The 16,362-nt window shown below is 52.8% G+C and overlaps 7 protein-coding genes across 7 annotated transcripts; 2 read left to right on the forward strand and 5 right to left on the reverse strand.

Annotated features, from left to right (window-relative positions):
* Positions 1 to 207: 207 nt before the first annotated feature.
* On the reverse strand, positions 208 to 1,869 carry N7458_012314 (threonine aspartase 1; the record flags this gene model as incomplete). The annotated part of the gene is made up of 4 exons (XM_056915696.1): positions 208 to 467; positions 533 to 1,438; positions 1,504 to 1,703; positions 1,763 to 1,869. The coding sequence occupies 4 exons, from the start codon at positions 1,867 to 1,869 to the stop codon at positions 208 to 210; spliced, it is 1,473 nt and encodes a 490-aa protein (XP_056760450.1).
* An 868-nt stretch (positions 1,870 to 2,737) lies between these two features.
* N7458_012315 (actin-related protein 3) lies at positions 2,738 to 4,284 on the forward strand (the record flags this gene model as incomplete). Its single annotated transcript, XM_056915697.1, has 4 exons — positions 2,738 to 2,772; positions 2,832 to 2,854; positions 2,944 to 3,305; positions 3,403 to 4,284. The coding sequence occupies 4 exons, from the start codon at positions 2,738 to 2,740 to the stop codon at positions 4,282 to 4,284; spliced, it is 1,302 nt and encodes a 433-aa protein (XP_056760451.1).
* A 404-nt stretch (positions 4,285 to 4,688) lies between these two features.
* N7458_012316 (tRNA (uracil(54)-C(5))-methyltransferase) lies at positions 4,689 to 6,437 on the reverse strand (the record flags this gene model as incomplete). Its single annotated transcript, XM_056915698.1, has 1 exon — positions 4,689 to 6,437. One exon carries the CDS (start codon positions 6,435 to 6,437, stop codon positions 4,689 to 4,691), a length of 1,749 nt encoding a protein of 582 aa, XP_056760452.1.
* Positions 6,438 to 6,698: 261 nt separating this feature from the next.
* Positions 6,699 to 7,973, forward strand: N7458_012317 (mitochondrial 37S ribosomal protein uS5m; the record flags this gene model as incomplete). Its single annotated transcript, XM_056915699.1, has 2 exons — positions 6,699 to 7,701; positions 7,756 to 7,973. The coding sequence occupies 2 exons, from the start codon at positions 6,699 to 6,701 to the stop codon at positions 7,971 to 7,973; spliced, it is 1,221 nt and encodes a 406-aa protein (XP_056760453.1).
* A 998-nt stretch (positions 7,974 to 8,971) lies between these two features.
* Positions 8,972 to 9,585, reverse strand: N7458_012318 (DASH complex subunit DAD3 family protein; the record flags this gene model as incomplete). Its single annotated transcript, XM_056915700.1, has 2 exons — positions 8,972 to 9,244; positions 9,346 to 9,585. The coding sequence occupies 2 exons, from the start codon at positions 9,583 to 9,585 to the stop codon at positions 8,972 to 8,974; spliced, it is 513 nt and encodes a 170-aa protein (XP_056760454.1).
* Positions 9,586 to 10,530: 945 nt separating this feature from the next.
* Positions 10,531 to 12,617, reverse strand: N7458_012319 (putative serine/threonine protein kinase (Nrc-2); the record flags this gene model as incomplete). Its single annotated transcript, XM_056915701.1, has 5 exons — positions 10,531 to 11,264; positions 11,333 to 11,458; positions 11,519 to 11,692; positions 11,745 to 12,311; positions 12,362 to 12,617. 5 exons carry the CDS (start codon positions 12,615 to 12,617, stop codon positions 10,531 to 10,533), a joined length of 1,857 nt encoding a protein of 618 aa, XP_056760455.1.
* Positions 12,618 to 13,614: 997 nt separating this feature from the next.
* N7458_012320 (uncharacterized protein) lies at positions 13,615 to 16,291 on the reverse strand (the record flags this gene model as incomplete). The annotated part of the gene is made up of 3 exons (XM_056915702.1): positions 13,615 to 13,807; positions 13,865 to 15,821; positions 16,210 to 16,291. The coding sequence occupies 3 exons, from the start codon at positions 16,289 to 16,291 to the stop codon at positions 13,615 to 13,617; spliced, it is 2,232 nt and encodes a 743-aa protein (XP_056760456.1).
* Between the last annotated feature and the right edge of the window lie 71 nt (positions 16,292 to 16,362).

Here is a 16,362-nt window from a genome sequence, read left to right on the forward strand (position 1 = left end):
GCGGGTGTATGCAAAAGGGTGCCTATGCAATAGAAATCCAGCAGGTGTGCTTGTGAGGTTGGCATTCAAGCACTTAGGAGACTCTGTCCACCTTTCGCTTCCTGTTCTTGTCCTCTGCCTTATCCTTCGATCTGACGAGGGAAGAGACATCAGTAGCCACAACGAAATAGAATAGTAGCGCAGACGCCACCTACTCTCGAGGTCGAATCATGACTCCTCCCTGCGCGACACCGCTACGCCGAGAGTTGCGAGACATGAGGCAAGATGGCGCGGTGTCGTAACACGACATCGACCCGACAGCCTGGAAGGCAGGTTAGCTGGGTGTTCAAGGAAGGGGACTCTCATAGACAAACTCACAAAGGACTCGGTGTTGTGAGCGAAGTGGAAAGCGATGCCGTCTACATTCTTCTTCACACACAAGATTCCAATTGAGCCGGGGAACTCGCTGTTGAGCACTGCAGGGTGGCCTAGTCATATTCCCATTGGTATCTATTGTAACAGAACAATTTGATAAATGAAGGCGCCAACTTACCTGCAAATTCTTTCTTGATCATTGCACTGATCGCCTCTTCGTCGCCCACGTTGTCAAAGCAACCAGCACGACCCATTCGTTGGCTGTAGTAGAGACGGCTGGCACAGGTACTGGCACCGAAGGAGGAGGCAATGTGCTCGCCAGTCCCGGAAGTAACAGCAGCCACAGTGGTCTCTTCAGGATCAGTTGGATCGACCGGAATGACATGAGTACCAATACCAATCAAGGCCGCAGGTCCCACTCTGCCTCGATGCTTCATACCAATACCTCCGGACGAGGATCCCGCAGCGATGTGACCAAACATGTCAACCGCAATGACGCCCACAGTATCTGTGATTGTGTCCATCTTTCCACTGCGACCCTGTGCAGGTTCTTTGGTATCTCGAGACGGCTCTTCACAGGTTCCATCCTGAGCCGATCGATCATAGCCAGTGGGAGCAGCCTGGTTGGAAATGGAAGAGCCCGGCCATACAGTGTCCGACTGCGGCATTGAGCGAGAACCATCGGTCGAATCTCCACTCTTCAGTTGGGTGGGATACATGATTCCATCGTCAGACCCGGGGATTGGGGGTACCGCCTCGTTGAACTTAGCCTGAATGTCAACTTCCATACGAGTGATGGGATGTGGCACGCCCGGACGACGAAGCCAAGAAGCAAACGGATCTCTCGCAGCTTCCTCAGGGCACTCAGCTTCCCACTCAAGAATTTCCTTGCGCCAAGACTCGTAGCGCTCCCTTGCACAAGGCGAAATGAGATCATTGTCTGGAACAATAACGATCCCGTTGTTCCAAGCGAAGTCAGCGGCACCTTCTCCAGCAATGAAATTTGGCGGGACACGGGACAAGCCAGGAGACTTGTAGGCCTGATCATAGATCTTGCGAGCAACCATGATAGGATTCTTGACAGCTATACAATGGAGTCAGCCAAAGTTGAAGCTAGCTGAGGAGTCGTAAGTGGTTCAAATATCTTACATGGAACGGCACCGCAAGCACCACTGCGACCGAAATGGTCGACGATTGAGGCATCACACTCAACCACACCCTTGACGTTCAGATTACTTCCGTAGCCAGCGTTGGTGATGACTGCGTCCTCCATCATCATGATGGCCACTTCCACGGCATCCACTGCGGTGGCACCATTGCGCAGGAAGTTCATTCCAGCCTTAAGTGCACTGAGTATAAGATTAGCCAAGGTTCAGGTCTGTCAGAGAAAAAGGGTGGCTATAAATACCGTTGGCAAGCCTCGAGATGCGCAGTTTCGTTCTCGCGGGAGTGATAGCCAGCACCAGCATGCGCAAAGATGGCATAGAAACCTTGCTTCTGCTTCTCAGACTCCATTTTGATGATCTAGTGAGCGATTGAGTCTTCAGATCGTATGAAGTGCCACGTTTGAGAAAGTTCTTGTCGTTGAAGGAAGCTGACTGGTCAGGTTAAGTGAGGTCAATCGACCAGTCACGCGAGTTGAGCCCCGTTTAACCAGGCTGGAGAGCAAGGCGAATTGAGACCCAGCGATTGCCGTCTCAGAAAAGGAACGAATCGATGAAATTGAAGGAGCAAGGTGGATGTGTGTGACTCTGCAGTACTGGAAGAGCAGTACTGCAAAGGCGGAGAGTCTTGGTAGATGGGGGTCAAGCGAGAGAGGAGATCCGACGAAACGGAGGGGCGTTTGTGATGGAAAAGAATAGGAATGGAGGAGAAAGAATAAAGAGCGTGTCCGGGGAGACTCCCCCTCTAAGAATAAGAAGCGTTTGCGATGATCACGATTGATCAATGGCTAAGACTGGCAAATGCACAAAATCCAGGATTGCCGGAATCTTCTCTGATAAAAGCCCTCCAATGCTGCCAGTGGCTCCTTCTCCTTCCATCGCATCAACGTTGATGTGAACGCCGCGGCAACAAAGTACTGGAGCCCATATAGGATACACTATGTTCCAAAAATTCCTCTGTATACAAGCAAGACCATCGAGGGGAGTATCAATAACAAGAGATCATGTACACGGTGTAGTTCCTTTCTATAGTTAACTCCATATTTTAGAGGCACATGATCTGGCTAGGTCTGTGACTGACTGGTGCTTACGTAACTCTCCTCCCCGCCTTGTCTGCCTGAGCTCCGCCACGGTTGACCTCATTCCCCTCCCCCTTCTAAAGCGCTGGGCAATACGCACTCTTTTGTGATCCGGATTGGCATTGTGACCCAGTATTCGCCATGGCCTCTCAAACTCCAGCCGTTGTCATGGACAAGTAAGTTGCGCTGACATTTCGGAAATTGAACCTATGCTGACCGCACACCCTCCTCCTAGCGGTACCGGTTACTCCAAGCTTGGTAGGTGCCTCACGCGGGAGCCTGTTACCATAATACCAGGGCCGGACCTTGCAGCAGGATACTAACAGTTTCCCTCTCTTCAAATGCAGGATTTGCCGGTAACGATTCGCCCTCCTTCGTCTTCCCAACTGCAATTGCGACCAAGGCTGGTGCTGGGAGCGCTGGGAGCTCCGCTGGTTCGCGGCCTGCTGTTGCGAACAAGCCATCTTTCCTGGGTGGTGGCGGCGGTGGCAGCTCCCACTTGTCTGCAAAGCGCGGTACAGAAGATCTGGACTTCTTCATTGGTGATGAGGCTCTGGCAGCGGGTGCCGGCCCTGGCTACGGTGTCAACTACCCCATCCGCCATGGTCAGATTGAGAACTGGGACCATATGGAGCGATTCTGGTCAAACTCGATTTTCAAATACCTCCGTGTTGAGCCTGAAGACCACTACTTCCTCCTGACTGAGCCGGTAAGACGGATTGTTTATTTGCGGCTTCCCCGCATATGGTACACACGAAAGAAGAGCCGCTAACATGGAATTTAATATAGCCTCTGAACCCCCCGAGAACCGTGAAAACACCGCCGAGATCATGTTCGAGTCCTTCAACTGCGCTGGTCTTTACATTGCCGTGCAAGCCGTACTTGCCCTCGCCGCATCATGGACGTCCTCCAAGGTCACTGATCGATCACTTACCGGTACTGTGATTGATTCTGGTGATGGTGTCACCCACGTTATCCCGGTAGCCGAGGGCTACGTCATTGGATCTTCTATCAAGAGTATCCCCATTGCCGGTCGAGACATTACATATTTCGTACAAAGCTTGTTGCGTGACCGCGGTGAGCCTGACAGCAGCTTGAAGACTGCCGAGAAGGTCAAGGAGGAGTACTGCTACGTCAGCCCGGATATTGTGAAGGAGTTTGCGCGCTACGACCGCGAGCCCGATCGCTTCCTGAAGCACACCGTCACCTCGCCGAATGGCCGCAGCGTGTCCATCGACGTTGGCTACGAGCGTTTCCTGGCCCCCGAGATCTTCTTCAACCCTGAAATCTACTCGTCCGACTTCCTGACCCCTCTTCCCAACGTTGTCGATGGTGTTATCCAGTCCTCCCCCATTGATGTGCGACGAGGTCTCTACAAGAACATTGTGCTGTCCGGTGGCTCCACCTTGTACAAGGACTTTGGCCGTCGTCTACAGCGTGATATCCGCCATCTCGTGGATGCTCGCATTCGTGCATCTGAGGCTCGTAGCGGCGGTGCCCGCAGTGGTGGTCTGGATGTTGCGGTCGTCACACATAAGCGCCAGCGCCACGGTCCCTGGTTCGGAGGCAGCCTGCTGGGTCAGACGCCCGAGTTCCGGAGCTACTGCCACACCAAGGCCGAATACGACGAGATCGGTCCCAGCATCGTGCGGAGATTCGCTCTGCTCGGTGGACCCGGAAGCTCCTAGGGTGGGTATCACAGTCTATTTTTTTTATCATGTCCTTTGTCAGCCGGTGTAGCTGGACGCTCTTGTTCATAGTCCGTTAGTTTTTCATTTCTTTTCCTCCACATGCTTTCTTTGGTGCTTCTTCTTGTTTTCTTTTTGTATCCAAAGCGGGCGGCATGGCGCTGGGTCCTCAGCTTGCTATATCTGGCTCCCGAGTAGATAGAAGGAGATTGTCGTTGAATTCTTTGATATTACCAGAAGCGTGTTAAAAAAAATGCAAAAATCTCCTTCGCCTAACCTTGCTTTTTGGTATTCACCTTCGGACTCAACGCCAAGAATAATATACAGTATCAAACAAGTAAAAGCAAATACAGGCTACCCCTATAACCCCAGAGAACAAAGTACTATATGCATATTTCCGAACATCAAACGGAGTCATTTTTGGGGAATAAGGTACGGTTCAAGATAGCAACACCCTCCACATGGCCAGTTTGAGGGAAGAAATCGAATCCACGAACGCTCTCAATCTCGTATCGCACGTCTTGCTTTTCGTCGCCTTGTACCATGACGGCCACATCCCGGGCCTGGGTATGGACATTGCAACTAACGTAGACAACACGACGGGGCTTGAAGGCCAGAAGTTGCTGGAGGAAGTCCTCCGAACAGCCCTTGCGCGGAGGGTCAATAACAAGCAGAGTCTGGTCCGGCGGGTAGGGAACGTCCTTGAAGAGGACGGCAGCATCCGCGGCGGCGAATCCCGTGTTGGGGAGATTATTAGCCTTGGCGTTCTCGCGAGCGGAGACGATAGAGTCGCCAGCGACATCAACACCTAGACTGGACTTGAAGATTGTTGATAGGGTGATTGTGAACAGGCCAGAGCCCGAGTAGGCGTCGAGGAGATACTTGATGGGGGTGGGGTCTTGATCATTGTTGGGAGGGAGAGCGTGCGAGCGGATGAACTCGGTGAATCCTGAGAGAATTGAGTTGTTGTTCTGGAAGAAGGCGCCGGCTTTGTTGCTGAAAATGAAGTCATCGACATACTCGACCGTCGTAGCGTTGTTATCGGTGATACAACGCTTTTCCTCAATATAGCTCCCACGATCGATGCGGATCACGTCACCTGTGTCGGCACCAGAGGTTGATGTAAGACCGTTGATATCTTTGACATCAGTCTCAGCTCCGGATGCATCCTTTGCAATGCGAGAGGTGCTTTCCCGCATTAGAAGAGTGGCGCCCCTCTTGTACGAGCGAATGTTCTCAGCAACCCGTTTTCGCTCGCTCTTAAGCCCTTGGCGCACGATGTCCGTTCCCAATGGGCAATCCTCGATATCCATATCTGCTCTTCGGTTCTTGTAGCAGAAGCCAATTGGTGGAACCTTGACCTCCTGCGATTCGTCATTCGACTTCTTCTTTGCGCCTCCCTGGGCAAAGTGTGGCGTGAGCTTCGTGCGATATCCGTATTGCATAGGCGATGGGAATGTTTCGCCGACTGAGGGGACCAATTCCGGGATCAAACCAGAGAAGTTGGCGTAGGCCTTCTCCACAATGCGCCGCTTATGCGCCAATTGGTCCTCGTACGACATCATCTGCAATTGACATCCAGAACACTTGGCAAAGTATTGACACTTGATAAGGGAATTGTTTCGTTTCGGACCCGGCTCAATCACGCTCAAGAAATCGGTGATAGTGTAAGACTGAGCGGGACAGTGTCGAATGACTTTCGCGCGCACCTTGTCGCCAGGAACCGTAAAGGGCACAACATAGACATGATCTTTATTCTCAGAGAGCGCAAGTCCATCACCGGTCGAGGAGATATCAGAGACCGTCAATTCGATCTCGGTAAAAGTCTCGGGGAGAGTGGGAGGCGGAGTGTCATTGTCGCTGTTGGACTGGTCCTCTTCGGGGCGATTGCGCTTGATCAGTTCGTCAACGTCCGCTAGCAGGACCTCATCATGTTCACTGCTCTTCTTTTTCTTGTCAAACTTGGCTTTCTTGCGAAAATTGCCCCCAAACTGCTTCTTGGGATTGTTCGGCATTCTCGCGGCGGGCGTCGTCGCAATGTTTGAATAGCGCTGGAAGGAGGCAAACGAGGTGGGCTGGGCTCGAAAGTAGGATCGAGCCAGGACAGGCCAGCTATACGACAATCGGTAAATCGGCGACCGCACTGCAAACATGTAAATCCTGAAAGTCAAGCAGCGACGAATTTGCAAAAGTTGAAGACTCGAAATTCTGGAAATTTATTAGAAACACATCTGCAGAGCCGCTGATTGGCTCCGTGCTGACCGCCCGGCGAGCAAGAAATTCCTCCCGACTTGGACCTCCGCCCGTTTCTTCGCCAGCCGTCGTTGTGCTCGTCATTTGTTGATTCGTTCCTTTCTTTACAGAGCCCGTGGCTAGCGGTCTTGCTAGTCAACGTGCCAGTTCACCTTTTCACAATGAGTCTTGCCAGGCCAGCAAGATGTCTGTTCTGCAGCTTCTCCCGTGCTGCCACGCAAAGCACGCGAGTCCCCCGTCGCCAGTTCCACCCATCGCCTGCCCAATTGACGAACCGGAAACCCAAGTTCCCGAACATCAAGGCTCCTGGGACTCCCAAGCCAGAGGACTTCAAGCCGTACACGGAGGAGGAGAAGGCCTATTTGGCCAAGGAGTACTCGGCCGCGCAGTTGGAAGCCGTCAAGGCTGGCGAGGCTGCCATTGACCCCAAGGACCTGGCTGAGCAGTTGAACGAACGTGACGACCCTATGAAAATCAACTACGTTGATGACTTCTCCGTCATTGAGCCTGGTATCGACCGACACGTGCGCGCGCCGGAATCGAACTCGGACTACAACTTCAAGCTCAAGAACGAGGAGGACTTTGTCAAGGACTTTGGCCGTTTCGTCGCGGAGATGCCAGACGATGCAACAGGCGCGGACTTTGTTCGATTCACGGACGAGCTGCGCTTGACACACGGCAAGGAGTCGAACGAGCTGAACCCCCACAGCGCTCTCGTCCCCGATCTCTTCGGGCCCGGCGAGACCATCGACGAGCCCCGTATTGAGGAGCGGAAGACTGCTGCTGAGAAGGGCGAGAAAGAACGTTCTTTGCAAGCTGAGGAGATGACCGACGCTCTGAAGAGCCTTCTCCTCGCTACGGGTTACACTGCGAACCAGATTCGCGACTTCCGGCTGAAGACTCTGGTTTCCCACTCGGTTGTGAACCAGACCCGCCTGGGCAAGGTTCGTCGTGCGTATCGTCTGTCGATTGCCGGTAATGGCAATGGCCTGCTGGGTGTCGGTGAGGGCAAGTCCGACGAAGCCTCCGATGCAAAGACCCAGTCCCAGTACCGTGCCATTCGCAACATGCAGCCAATCCCCCGCTATGAGAACCGCACCATCTTTGGCGATGTGACCGGCAAGGTTGGAGCCGTGGAGCTGCAGTTGATGCACCGTCCCCCAGGTATGTTCGAATCGGCTTGCTTGCCCATGTGACCCAACACTAACATGATGCCAGGCTTCGGTCTCCGTGTTCAGTACCTGATCTACGAAATGTGCCGTGCCGCCGGTATCCACGACCTTGCTGCACGAGTCAGCCGCTCCCGCAACAAGATGAACACTGTCAAGGCTGCGTACGAGGCACTCATGAGCCAGCGGGACCCCGAGGAAGTTGCCCGCGCTCGTGGCCGCAAGATGGTCGACGTGCGCAAGGTCTATTACGCTGGAAAGGTCTAGACGCGAGTGTTTTGACAACTGATCGAGCCGTGCATTTTCTCTCGGCGTGTATATAATGGGTGTCTTTCTTTTCTCTTCTCATTGTGTCTTTTGCATGTATTTGTATCTGTACTCCTGTGGTCATCATCAAAAAGGATCAATCAAACAATTCTCATATCGATGGAGCAGCTAGAGCCAAATCCTACTTCAAAGCCTCTGATCGACGAACAGGATCTATGGATTGGAAGCGCGCAGCTCGACAATCAGGCATAGCAAAACCAGCATATTAAATGCGAACCCGGAAGGGGTTATCACCCAGTTCCAGTTTCCCCGAGTAACCCTCCCCCCCCAATAACCTAGTGGTATCACCACTGGATGTCTCATCGGGGTTCGACCTCTATGAGGCGTCGGTAAATCCCCGGGGAAACGAATGGGGCCCACTAGGGTGGAGGGTTACTTCTTTTTTATACTGGCCGGACGTAGAGGCCACCACCACGGCTAGACTTTTGTATATTTTCCATATTTTACTTACATCAAAATAATCCTGAAGTTTAGGCGAGTACAATATTCTCTTTTTAAAGCCCTCTGATCCTCGTGAGGGTGGTGTAAGTGTAGCTTTTTGTTAGGTATCAGCATCATGGCGATGTACTTGAGCATCATCAAGTGTCGCGAAATATTTGTATGGTGGCACGGAAATCATGGTTTCGATTCACGGCTGTGGCGATTTTATCCTGGAAAGAAATCTAATTTTCAACCTCAGTCACACCCATCTTGTATCCAAGCAGAACAATAAAGTAGATCGGAACATGGTCCTTGAAACAGGGAAGTCTATCATTCCTCCAACACAAGTCCCACCCATATAAGGTATCTCCAATATCACGCCGATCCATCTAACGAATAAACATGGGTATATGTAGCAAGAAAACAGAACCAACAAGCCCCAGCCCAATACCAAACCCCACAAAATGCAGAATCAGAAAAAAAAGGAGAAGCTATTCATCACAACCCAGCACCACCACTCATTGAAAAGTCTCATCACCCTCCCTGTCATAACCCCCACCGTGCTGATACTCCTGATCCTGGAACTGCCCCTCTTGCTCCTCACCCTGCTGTTGCTGCTGTTGCTTCTCCTGCTCCTCACTCTCGTTCCAAATCTGCTGCTGCAATACAATGCTATACACACTAGCCTTGAGCAGCGTGCATACAGTAGCAGTCTTCCGCTCGAGCAAACGCAGGCCGTCAAGGGTCATTGAGGCCGGGGAGCCGGCGAGATCGCCAATTTTCTCGGAGAGCTGAACGAGTAGCGAGTAATTAGTATTTGCTTGACAGAAGCGTAGTGGTCAGGAGGGTTTGTTGCGCGGCTGCCACGCGGCCCCGCTACTGCTCGACTCACCTGGTTTACATTCCGTAGTAGTCGGGAGTATTCATCCAGCACTTCCTGCTCTAGCTCGGAGACGAGTGGATTGTCGCCGCCGAGGAGGGGGTTGTTGGAGCGGCTGCGACTGTGGGTGGTTTCGGGCGTGCTCATGGACTGCTCGGGGGGGCCGATGGGAGGGGTGGTGGTCGTGGGGTCGGGCTCTGCGTAGGAGTAGTCCAGGACGTCTGGATCATCGGAGGCTGCGAAGGCGGACATGTTATGGGGTTTGGTTTCTCGAGAGCAAGATTGAAGCTTTCGCGGGAGTGGACAGCAGAGCAGGGGGCCAGAGATGAGGTGCGGAGTTGGACGCGGTGGTTTGTTGATTCGGCGGGGCCGTGTTTTTTTGGAGCAGAAGCGTCCCACTTGATGACAAGCTAGGAACTACACAACTCACTGAACTATACTCCAGCATATTGCGATTGAACCTGGAGGTTCTACAGAATCTACTATACTCGGTCTCAAAATTAATTGGAAACGATGCGAGCGCCATTTTGTTTAATACGGGCGAGCCTATAGTCCAGAACATACAGATAGCATGGCCTAGATTGAGCCGAGCTCGGAAATAGATCGTACTGCGCTCTGGGATCAGACACGAAGAACTTGTAATCTGCAAAAGACGAATAGTTGATGAAATAGCCAAAAGCCTATGAATCCAAAAAGTACCACGAGCCCCCAAGGAAACAAGAGAGAAAAAACCATGAACGCCGCCCGCTGCATAAAACAGGAAGTGAACCAAATGTATAACGCAACTGCCGGCGAGAAACAAGAAACCAAAGCGCACATGGGATCGTGACATAAGGAGTGATACACGCAAAGAAGAGGGAGGTACTTGGGTCATGAAACCGGAAAGTTTTTCAAGGCCTTCAGCGAATGATGGAGAATGCGAAATGCAAGCATGAGATGGCCAAGTCAAAAAGCAATAACCTGCATGAAGCAGAAACGTACAAAAATTGGTACAAGAGGCCTTGAAGCTCTCTTTCCCCCGATGGGCGGATTGCAATGGGAGTGATGAGAAGAAACAGTCAAAATGCAGTCGTCAATGCATCATGGTCGTCAACGAGCCGATGCCCCGGCGGTTGCCTCCCTCATATATAGGGAGAGGAACGGAAGAAAAAGGGATGAAACAAAATACAAGTTGGGCAGAGATGAAAAGAGCACATTTTAGTGGTCTCCCTCGTGGTGGAGGGTCACGCTGTTGAATTCCTCAAAAGGATCGTTCAATTCACCGTTCGGGGTGGCCAACCCAGAGTCCATGGGAACGCCCTTCATCTTATTGGAGTTTGTGCCGCCAATATCCACACTGGCACTCTCCTTGACATTGCGGAAGTTGACAGTATCGGTGCCTGCACGGCCCTGGTGGGGAATCATAGGCGGCTTCATATGGCGGATAAGGGCCCATTGGGTCGTCCGGAAGAAGGGATGAGTCTTGACATCAGATGCGCCAGCGCGAGCTCCAAGACGTTTCGTTTCATCCTTGATCAAAAGCTTGCGAATCAAAGACTTGCACAAGGTGGAAGTCTGCTGGGCACCAGAGTGCTCAGGGAATGACACCTCATCCCGCAAGATGCTGGCAAAGGTTGCGTTGCGATTCTTGCCCTTGAACGGGGTAGTTCCGTAAAGCATCTCGTAGATCAGGATACCAAGGGTCCACCAATCAACCGCGCTAGTATGGCCGCATCCCTTGATCACCTCGGGAGCGATGTACTCCTCGGTTCCAACGAACGAGTTTGTACGGAAATCGGCAATGCAAGACTTGGTATCAATAGTGGGCAAGGACGTTCCAGAGGTACCCCCACTGCGTCCGGGAATCATGGTTGGAGCACCACCGGGCCCAGACTGCTTGGACAAATCAAAGTCTGAAAGCATGATGTGACCAGATTGGTGAAGGAGAATATCTGGCAATAGAAAGTTATTACCCTGTCAAGTATAGCAGGAAGCAATCTTGCGCCACCGGGATACATACTTTCTGGCTTTAGGTCTCGGTAGATAAAGCCCATCAGGTGAAGGTACTCGAGGGCAGCAGTCACCTCGGCGGCGTAGAAACGGGCAGCATCTTCAGAGATGCATTTCCCAGGTCGAGTTTGCAGTGCTGGAGTAATTGGCAATCAGAAAGAGCCTATGAGCCAGGGTTTCGGAATTAGATACGTACTTCGGAAAAATTCACCACCACTGCAGTACTCCATGCACAGATACAGATAGTCCTCAGACTGGAACGAGTGATACAGGGTAACGATGAATGGGTGATTGCTCGTGGCCAAGATTTCCTGCTCAGCCAGAGCGCGCTTGATCTTGTTACGTTTGATCATTTCCTTCTTACTCAGGACTAGTAGCCAAGTCAGCAATTTTCAATTGGACCGTGGAGATATTCAACTCACCTTTCATGGCATAGAGACGACTTGACTTCTTCTCGCGAACCAAATAGACCTTTCCCACATCACCCTTACCGATCAACTTGATCTTATCGAAACTGGCGGGACCAACTTCCACATTGCGAACCTTGATCGAATTGGAACTGTAAGTGCGACGGAAGGAGGCATTATTGCTATCGATTTTGCTGTTCATGCCAACTGTGGGTACCGAAAGCGCAGAGTCCTTTTCAGACATTGAGCTAGCAAGACCCACTGACCCATCGGAGCCAGGAACTTCCACAAGAGGCTCTTTGCCCATTTCAGCTGTCTGGGGACGACCATCGCCCTGGCCGTTGAAGAGACCCTGGGCATTGGGGGCAGATGCCACACGGCGTAGTTTGCGAGCGAGTTCCTCCTTGTTGGCAGTAGTGGCCTGTTCCACCGCCGAGACCCCAGTGACCTGCAACTCGGGGGTATCGGGCGGGGACGAGGGGACGGACCCGTCATTCCGATGTCGCAATGCAGGTTGGCCCTGGTGAGCAAAGTAGGGATTCGCCGAGGCGGTAGGAGAGACACCATCATCTAGAGGGTTGCCTTCACTCGCAACGGTTGTTGAACGGTTACGACCGATCGTAGGGAGGAACCGAGATTGTCGGAAGGGGGTTTTTCATTCTTCGCAGGGCTATCCTTCTCGCGCTCGCGGTCATTACTGACCGGGCTCCCGCCATGGGAAGAGGAATGACTGCTGGAACTGTTGATCCGGAAAAAGTTCTTGATCTTGGTAGGGAGGTGACTCGACTCGTTCGAGTGTTTTCGGGACGGCAACGACAAGCCGGGGAAATTGCCACGCTTTTCGGTATTTGTCATGGCCGACGGACTGGACGCAAACAGCTGCGTCATGTCTATAGGGATTCGGCAAGTCGAACTGATGTGCGAACTCTTCTACCAAGAGAAGAATTGGCTGCTCCGGAGAAGGTTGCGCAAGGAAAGGCGAAGGCGGTGGCGGGGCGTGCGAGGCCAAGAGATAGCGATGGGGATTGGAATCGCGGGGAGGGGATGGGGAGATGATTAGCAAGCAATCAGGATACAGAAAAACAAGGGCTATCGACCCAGAACGAATGGAAAGACCAAGATGACGATAGCAGTGCTCATGAAAGTATCTGCATGGTAGAAATCCCACAGAAAAGAGAGAGGCAGGGAGGGGGGTTTTTCAGGATAATGCAGGACAGGTTGGAGAAGGGCGAAGGAGACGAAGGGGAATCGGACCAGCGAGTGGAGAAGGGCGAGGAGGCCACGGCTTAGTCAGGCCGCCCCCGATAAGTTGGGTCGCCTTCAAGGTTATCAACTCCCAGAGGCGACTGTCAGAACTACGGCGAATAATTGCAATCTTAATTGAGGTAGAAATGTGGCGATAACTATTTGAATCAAAATTATAAGTTTCATTACGTCCCCGTTCTCGACGACTTAGGGCATGAGCGAGAGGTATTGACTGTAAAGACTCACGTCCACCCAAGTATACCGATCTATACCAACCCAATGGACCCCGGGTCTATAATTTTGTCAGGAACAGTGGCGGATTTTCAATACTTGAAATCTGCAATTTTGCTTTCATTGGTGCATCACTGCAGGCTGGAGTCCTCGGGACTTGGTTGGACTCCGCCAGTAAACCGTTCATTGCGAAACTGTGGAAGCGCGTTGGATCCACGTGATGAGCCGCTTATCGATACGACCCATGTTATGTGGACCATGCCAACTACATTGCAACCATTGCAACTACATTCATTGACACAACCATTTGGGAATCGGGGGGTTCCATTCTGGTCGGGGTTGCTAATCATACAACCTTCTCAAAATTCCCCCAGGCCACCACTCCCCTTCCCGAACCCTCTCCCCCCCTTCAACCCCGCAACCGGGCCAGCTCCGTCTCGACATCCGACAATCTGCCCTTGTCGGCGTGGGCATCGATGCGGCTCACGGCCGCCGTAATCCTGGCCGGCGTGATGACCGACTCGTTAAGGTAGTTTTCGACTACCTCTGAGCCCGAAGGCTCCTTCAGGGCGACAGGAGCGTCGCGTTCAACGCTCAACTCCCTGTCAAATCTCATCAGCTTTGCCTTCAGTCATCTTGAAAGCTATGCTCATTCTTACCTCAATTCTGCAGGGAGGACTTCCTGCTCGCCCTCATCGGGCCTGACCTCGACATCTGCCGATTGCGACGAGGACTCGCCGCCGCCACCTGCCTCCGCCAACCGCCCTGCGGCGTTGGCAACGCCCTCCAGACCACCCTCGGCTGGTCCCCGAACAGGCTGGCTCTCAGTCTCGTCCGACTGAGAGGTCCCGCTGTTGACTACGGGGCCAGATTCGGTGCGGTCCACCTCTGAGTCCGCCTGGCCGATTGCGCCGGCGGGGTCGTCTCCCGGTGCGGAATTGTTGCGGGAGGATGCAGACTCCGAAAAGTCCTCATCTTCCGGAGCTTCGTCATCGCCAGGAAACACGTCCTCTGGGCCCTCGTGACGCCCATCCTCACTTGGCGCGTCACTCGGGCCATAACGAGCTGGACTGTGCTCTGGGTCCACCACGACGCGACCGCCCAAGGCCAGGGAGATTAAAGTGCGCCAGAAGGGGCAGCCCTGGGAATGATGTGCGTTTTCCAACGCCTGCTCGAGCCGTCCGATGGCCTCCATGACATGGGCCCTCAAGTTCACATAGTTCACCCGCTCATTTGTGAGAAGGCGATCGGGACCCTCCATAGTCGCCCGGCGACGGTCCACCGACGCAATCAAGTCGTCAAACAGCCGGCGATGGTACTTGACCCACTCTAAGGCATGAAGCAAGATGAATGCCTCATATGCATCCCGCGGATCGTGAACAAGCCACACCAAGGTGTTCAGGTTGGTGCAATACTGCACGTGGTCCGGAGGCTGAGATTGACCCTCATTGGTCACACGGAAGATCTCAGTGAGGAGGGCCCAGTACAAGCCCAGAGGGGTGATGAATTCCGGATGGCGCAGCTCAGCGTCAACGAAAACAACAGGGATAGGCTGGCGGGGCCGGAAAGGCAGAACAGGATTTCCGCGCAGTATAGCGCCTGTTGGCAGGTCGGACACGCGAACAGGTGAGACGATGAATTGCGCTGCGAGCTGCGTTCGGATTTGTATGAATGCCTGACGGTCGTTATCAGACATATCGTTCTGAGAAAAGGGTGGCCAAATCAGAGCCGAGTTCTCAAAATCTGGGCCAGCCGCAGCGATTGGCTGGTTGACATTTCGGGCGATGTTCACTGCCTCGCCCGGATAGTGCTCGGCGTTCGTGCGAGCTGCATTGACAGTGGGGATCTCACCGCCATGGAGCAAGAACGCTGGCGCCTCGGGATTCAAAGATGGCAGGGCTGGTGTGGGCGTAGGTGCAGGGGCAGACACAGGAGCAGACACAGGAGCAGACACAGGAGCAGACACAGGGGCAGTCTGGATTTGGTCTTCGTTTGCCATGTCTTGGTAATTGATCAAGTGTCGGTCATCGGGCCAGCCCAGGTCATAGAGCCTAACTTGTTCAAAGAGCCTAGGTTCTTCAAAGAGCATGCCGTGATTGTTCATCATGTTGTGACCGTTCACCATAGGGTGACCAGTCATCATGCCGTGCCCGTTCACCATAGGGTGACCATTCATCATGCCGTGGCCGTTTGCCATGTCGTGGCCGTCGATCATAGGGTTTCCGTTCATCATAGTGTAGTCGTTTGCCATACCGTGGCCATTTTCGACCGCTTCCATGAAATTTCCAGGAGGATCCAAGCCATCTTCGGACATTTCGGCAATCATTTGTGATGGCCTGGCTGGGTGGCTCATTGCGACAATACGACCTCCAGCTGTGACTCGTTGGTGAGTGGGCGAAGAATGTTCTTGCAAGAAGCGAGCAAAGCCCGCGTCTGTTGGAGTGAAAGAAGGTTTCGAAGGTGTATGTGTGGTCGTGCTTGGTGGACAGTGCGACTCTGCTTTTGAGCGACCGCCTTTGCGTGACTGTTGGGCTGCGGCCGAGCTGACAGTGTCAATGTTTGGAGAATTCTCTCTGAGTGTCGGTCTCTGGCTCAGGCCAGGACGAAGCAGATTGCCTACATACAGTGTTAGAAACTCTCATGGCTTCATAAATGGCGTGAGTCTGGTCTATGGTGTGTATGGAATGCGCAAGGAGAAACTCTGGACCGACAATAGTTCGAGTTGTGATGGATGCCATGGACCCCAGTCTGGATGAGTGCACAACCCGAAGGTCAGAGTCATGCACCATCTGAACTTGGGGGGATTTTATGGGCCAGGCCAAGAGATGTGTGTTCTGACTCTGTCCATGCTCACCGAACAAGCACAGAGTACAGAAACACACCCTGCAAGGCCCAACTCATGACCATGACTGAGTGGAAAGAGAACATGATGATCTGGGGCAAGGGAGACGCGCTCTTCTTCGCGTTCTTCTCGTATCTAGTTGCGGGGGAGTGAGCCACTTACAGTCTCGAGCGTTGGATGTCCAGTTGCAGACCACGTCTGTCACCTGGCTAAGAGCCATCAGCGTTGGAATGGTGTACTTCATCTTGATGAGCGAGTGATGGAGAACTTACCGAGAAGAAAGAACGAAAGCTTTGGAAGAAGAGAAAAAAGCTC

The sequence above is a fragment of the Penicillium daleae genome (genome assembly GCF_028827525.1).
Source record: "Penicillium daleae strain IBT 16125 chromosome Unknown utg000009l_segment0_segment0, whole genome shotgun sequence".
Taxonomy (NCBI): domain Eukaryota; kingdom Fungi; phylum Ascomycota; class Eurotiomycetes; order Eurotiales; family Aspergillaceae; genus Penicillium; species Penicillium daleae.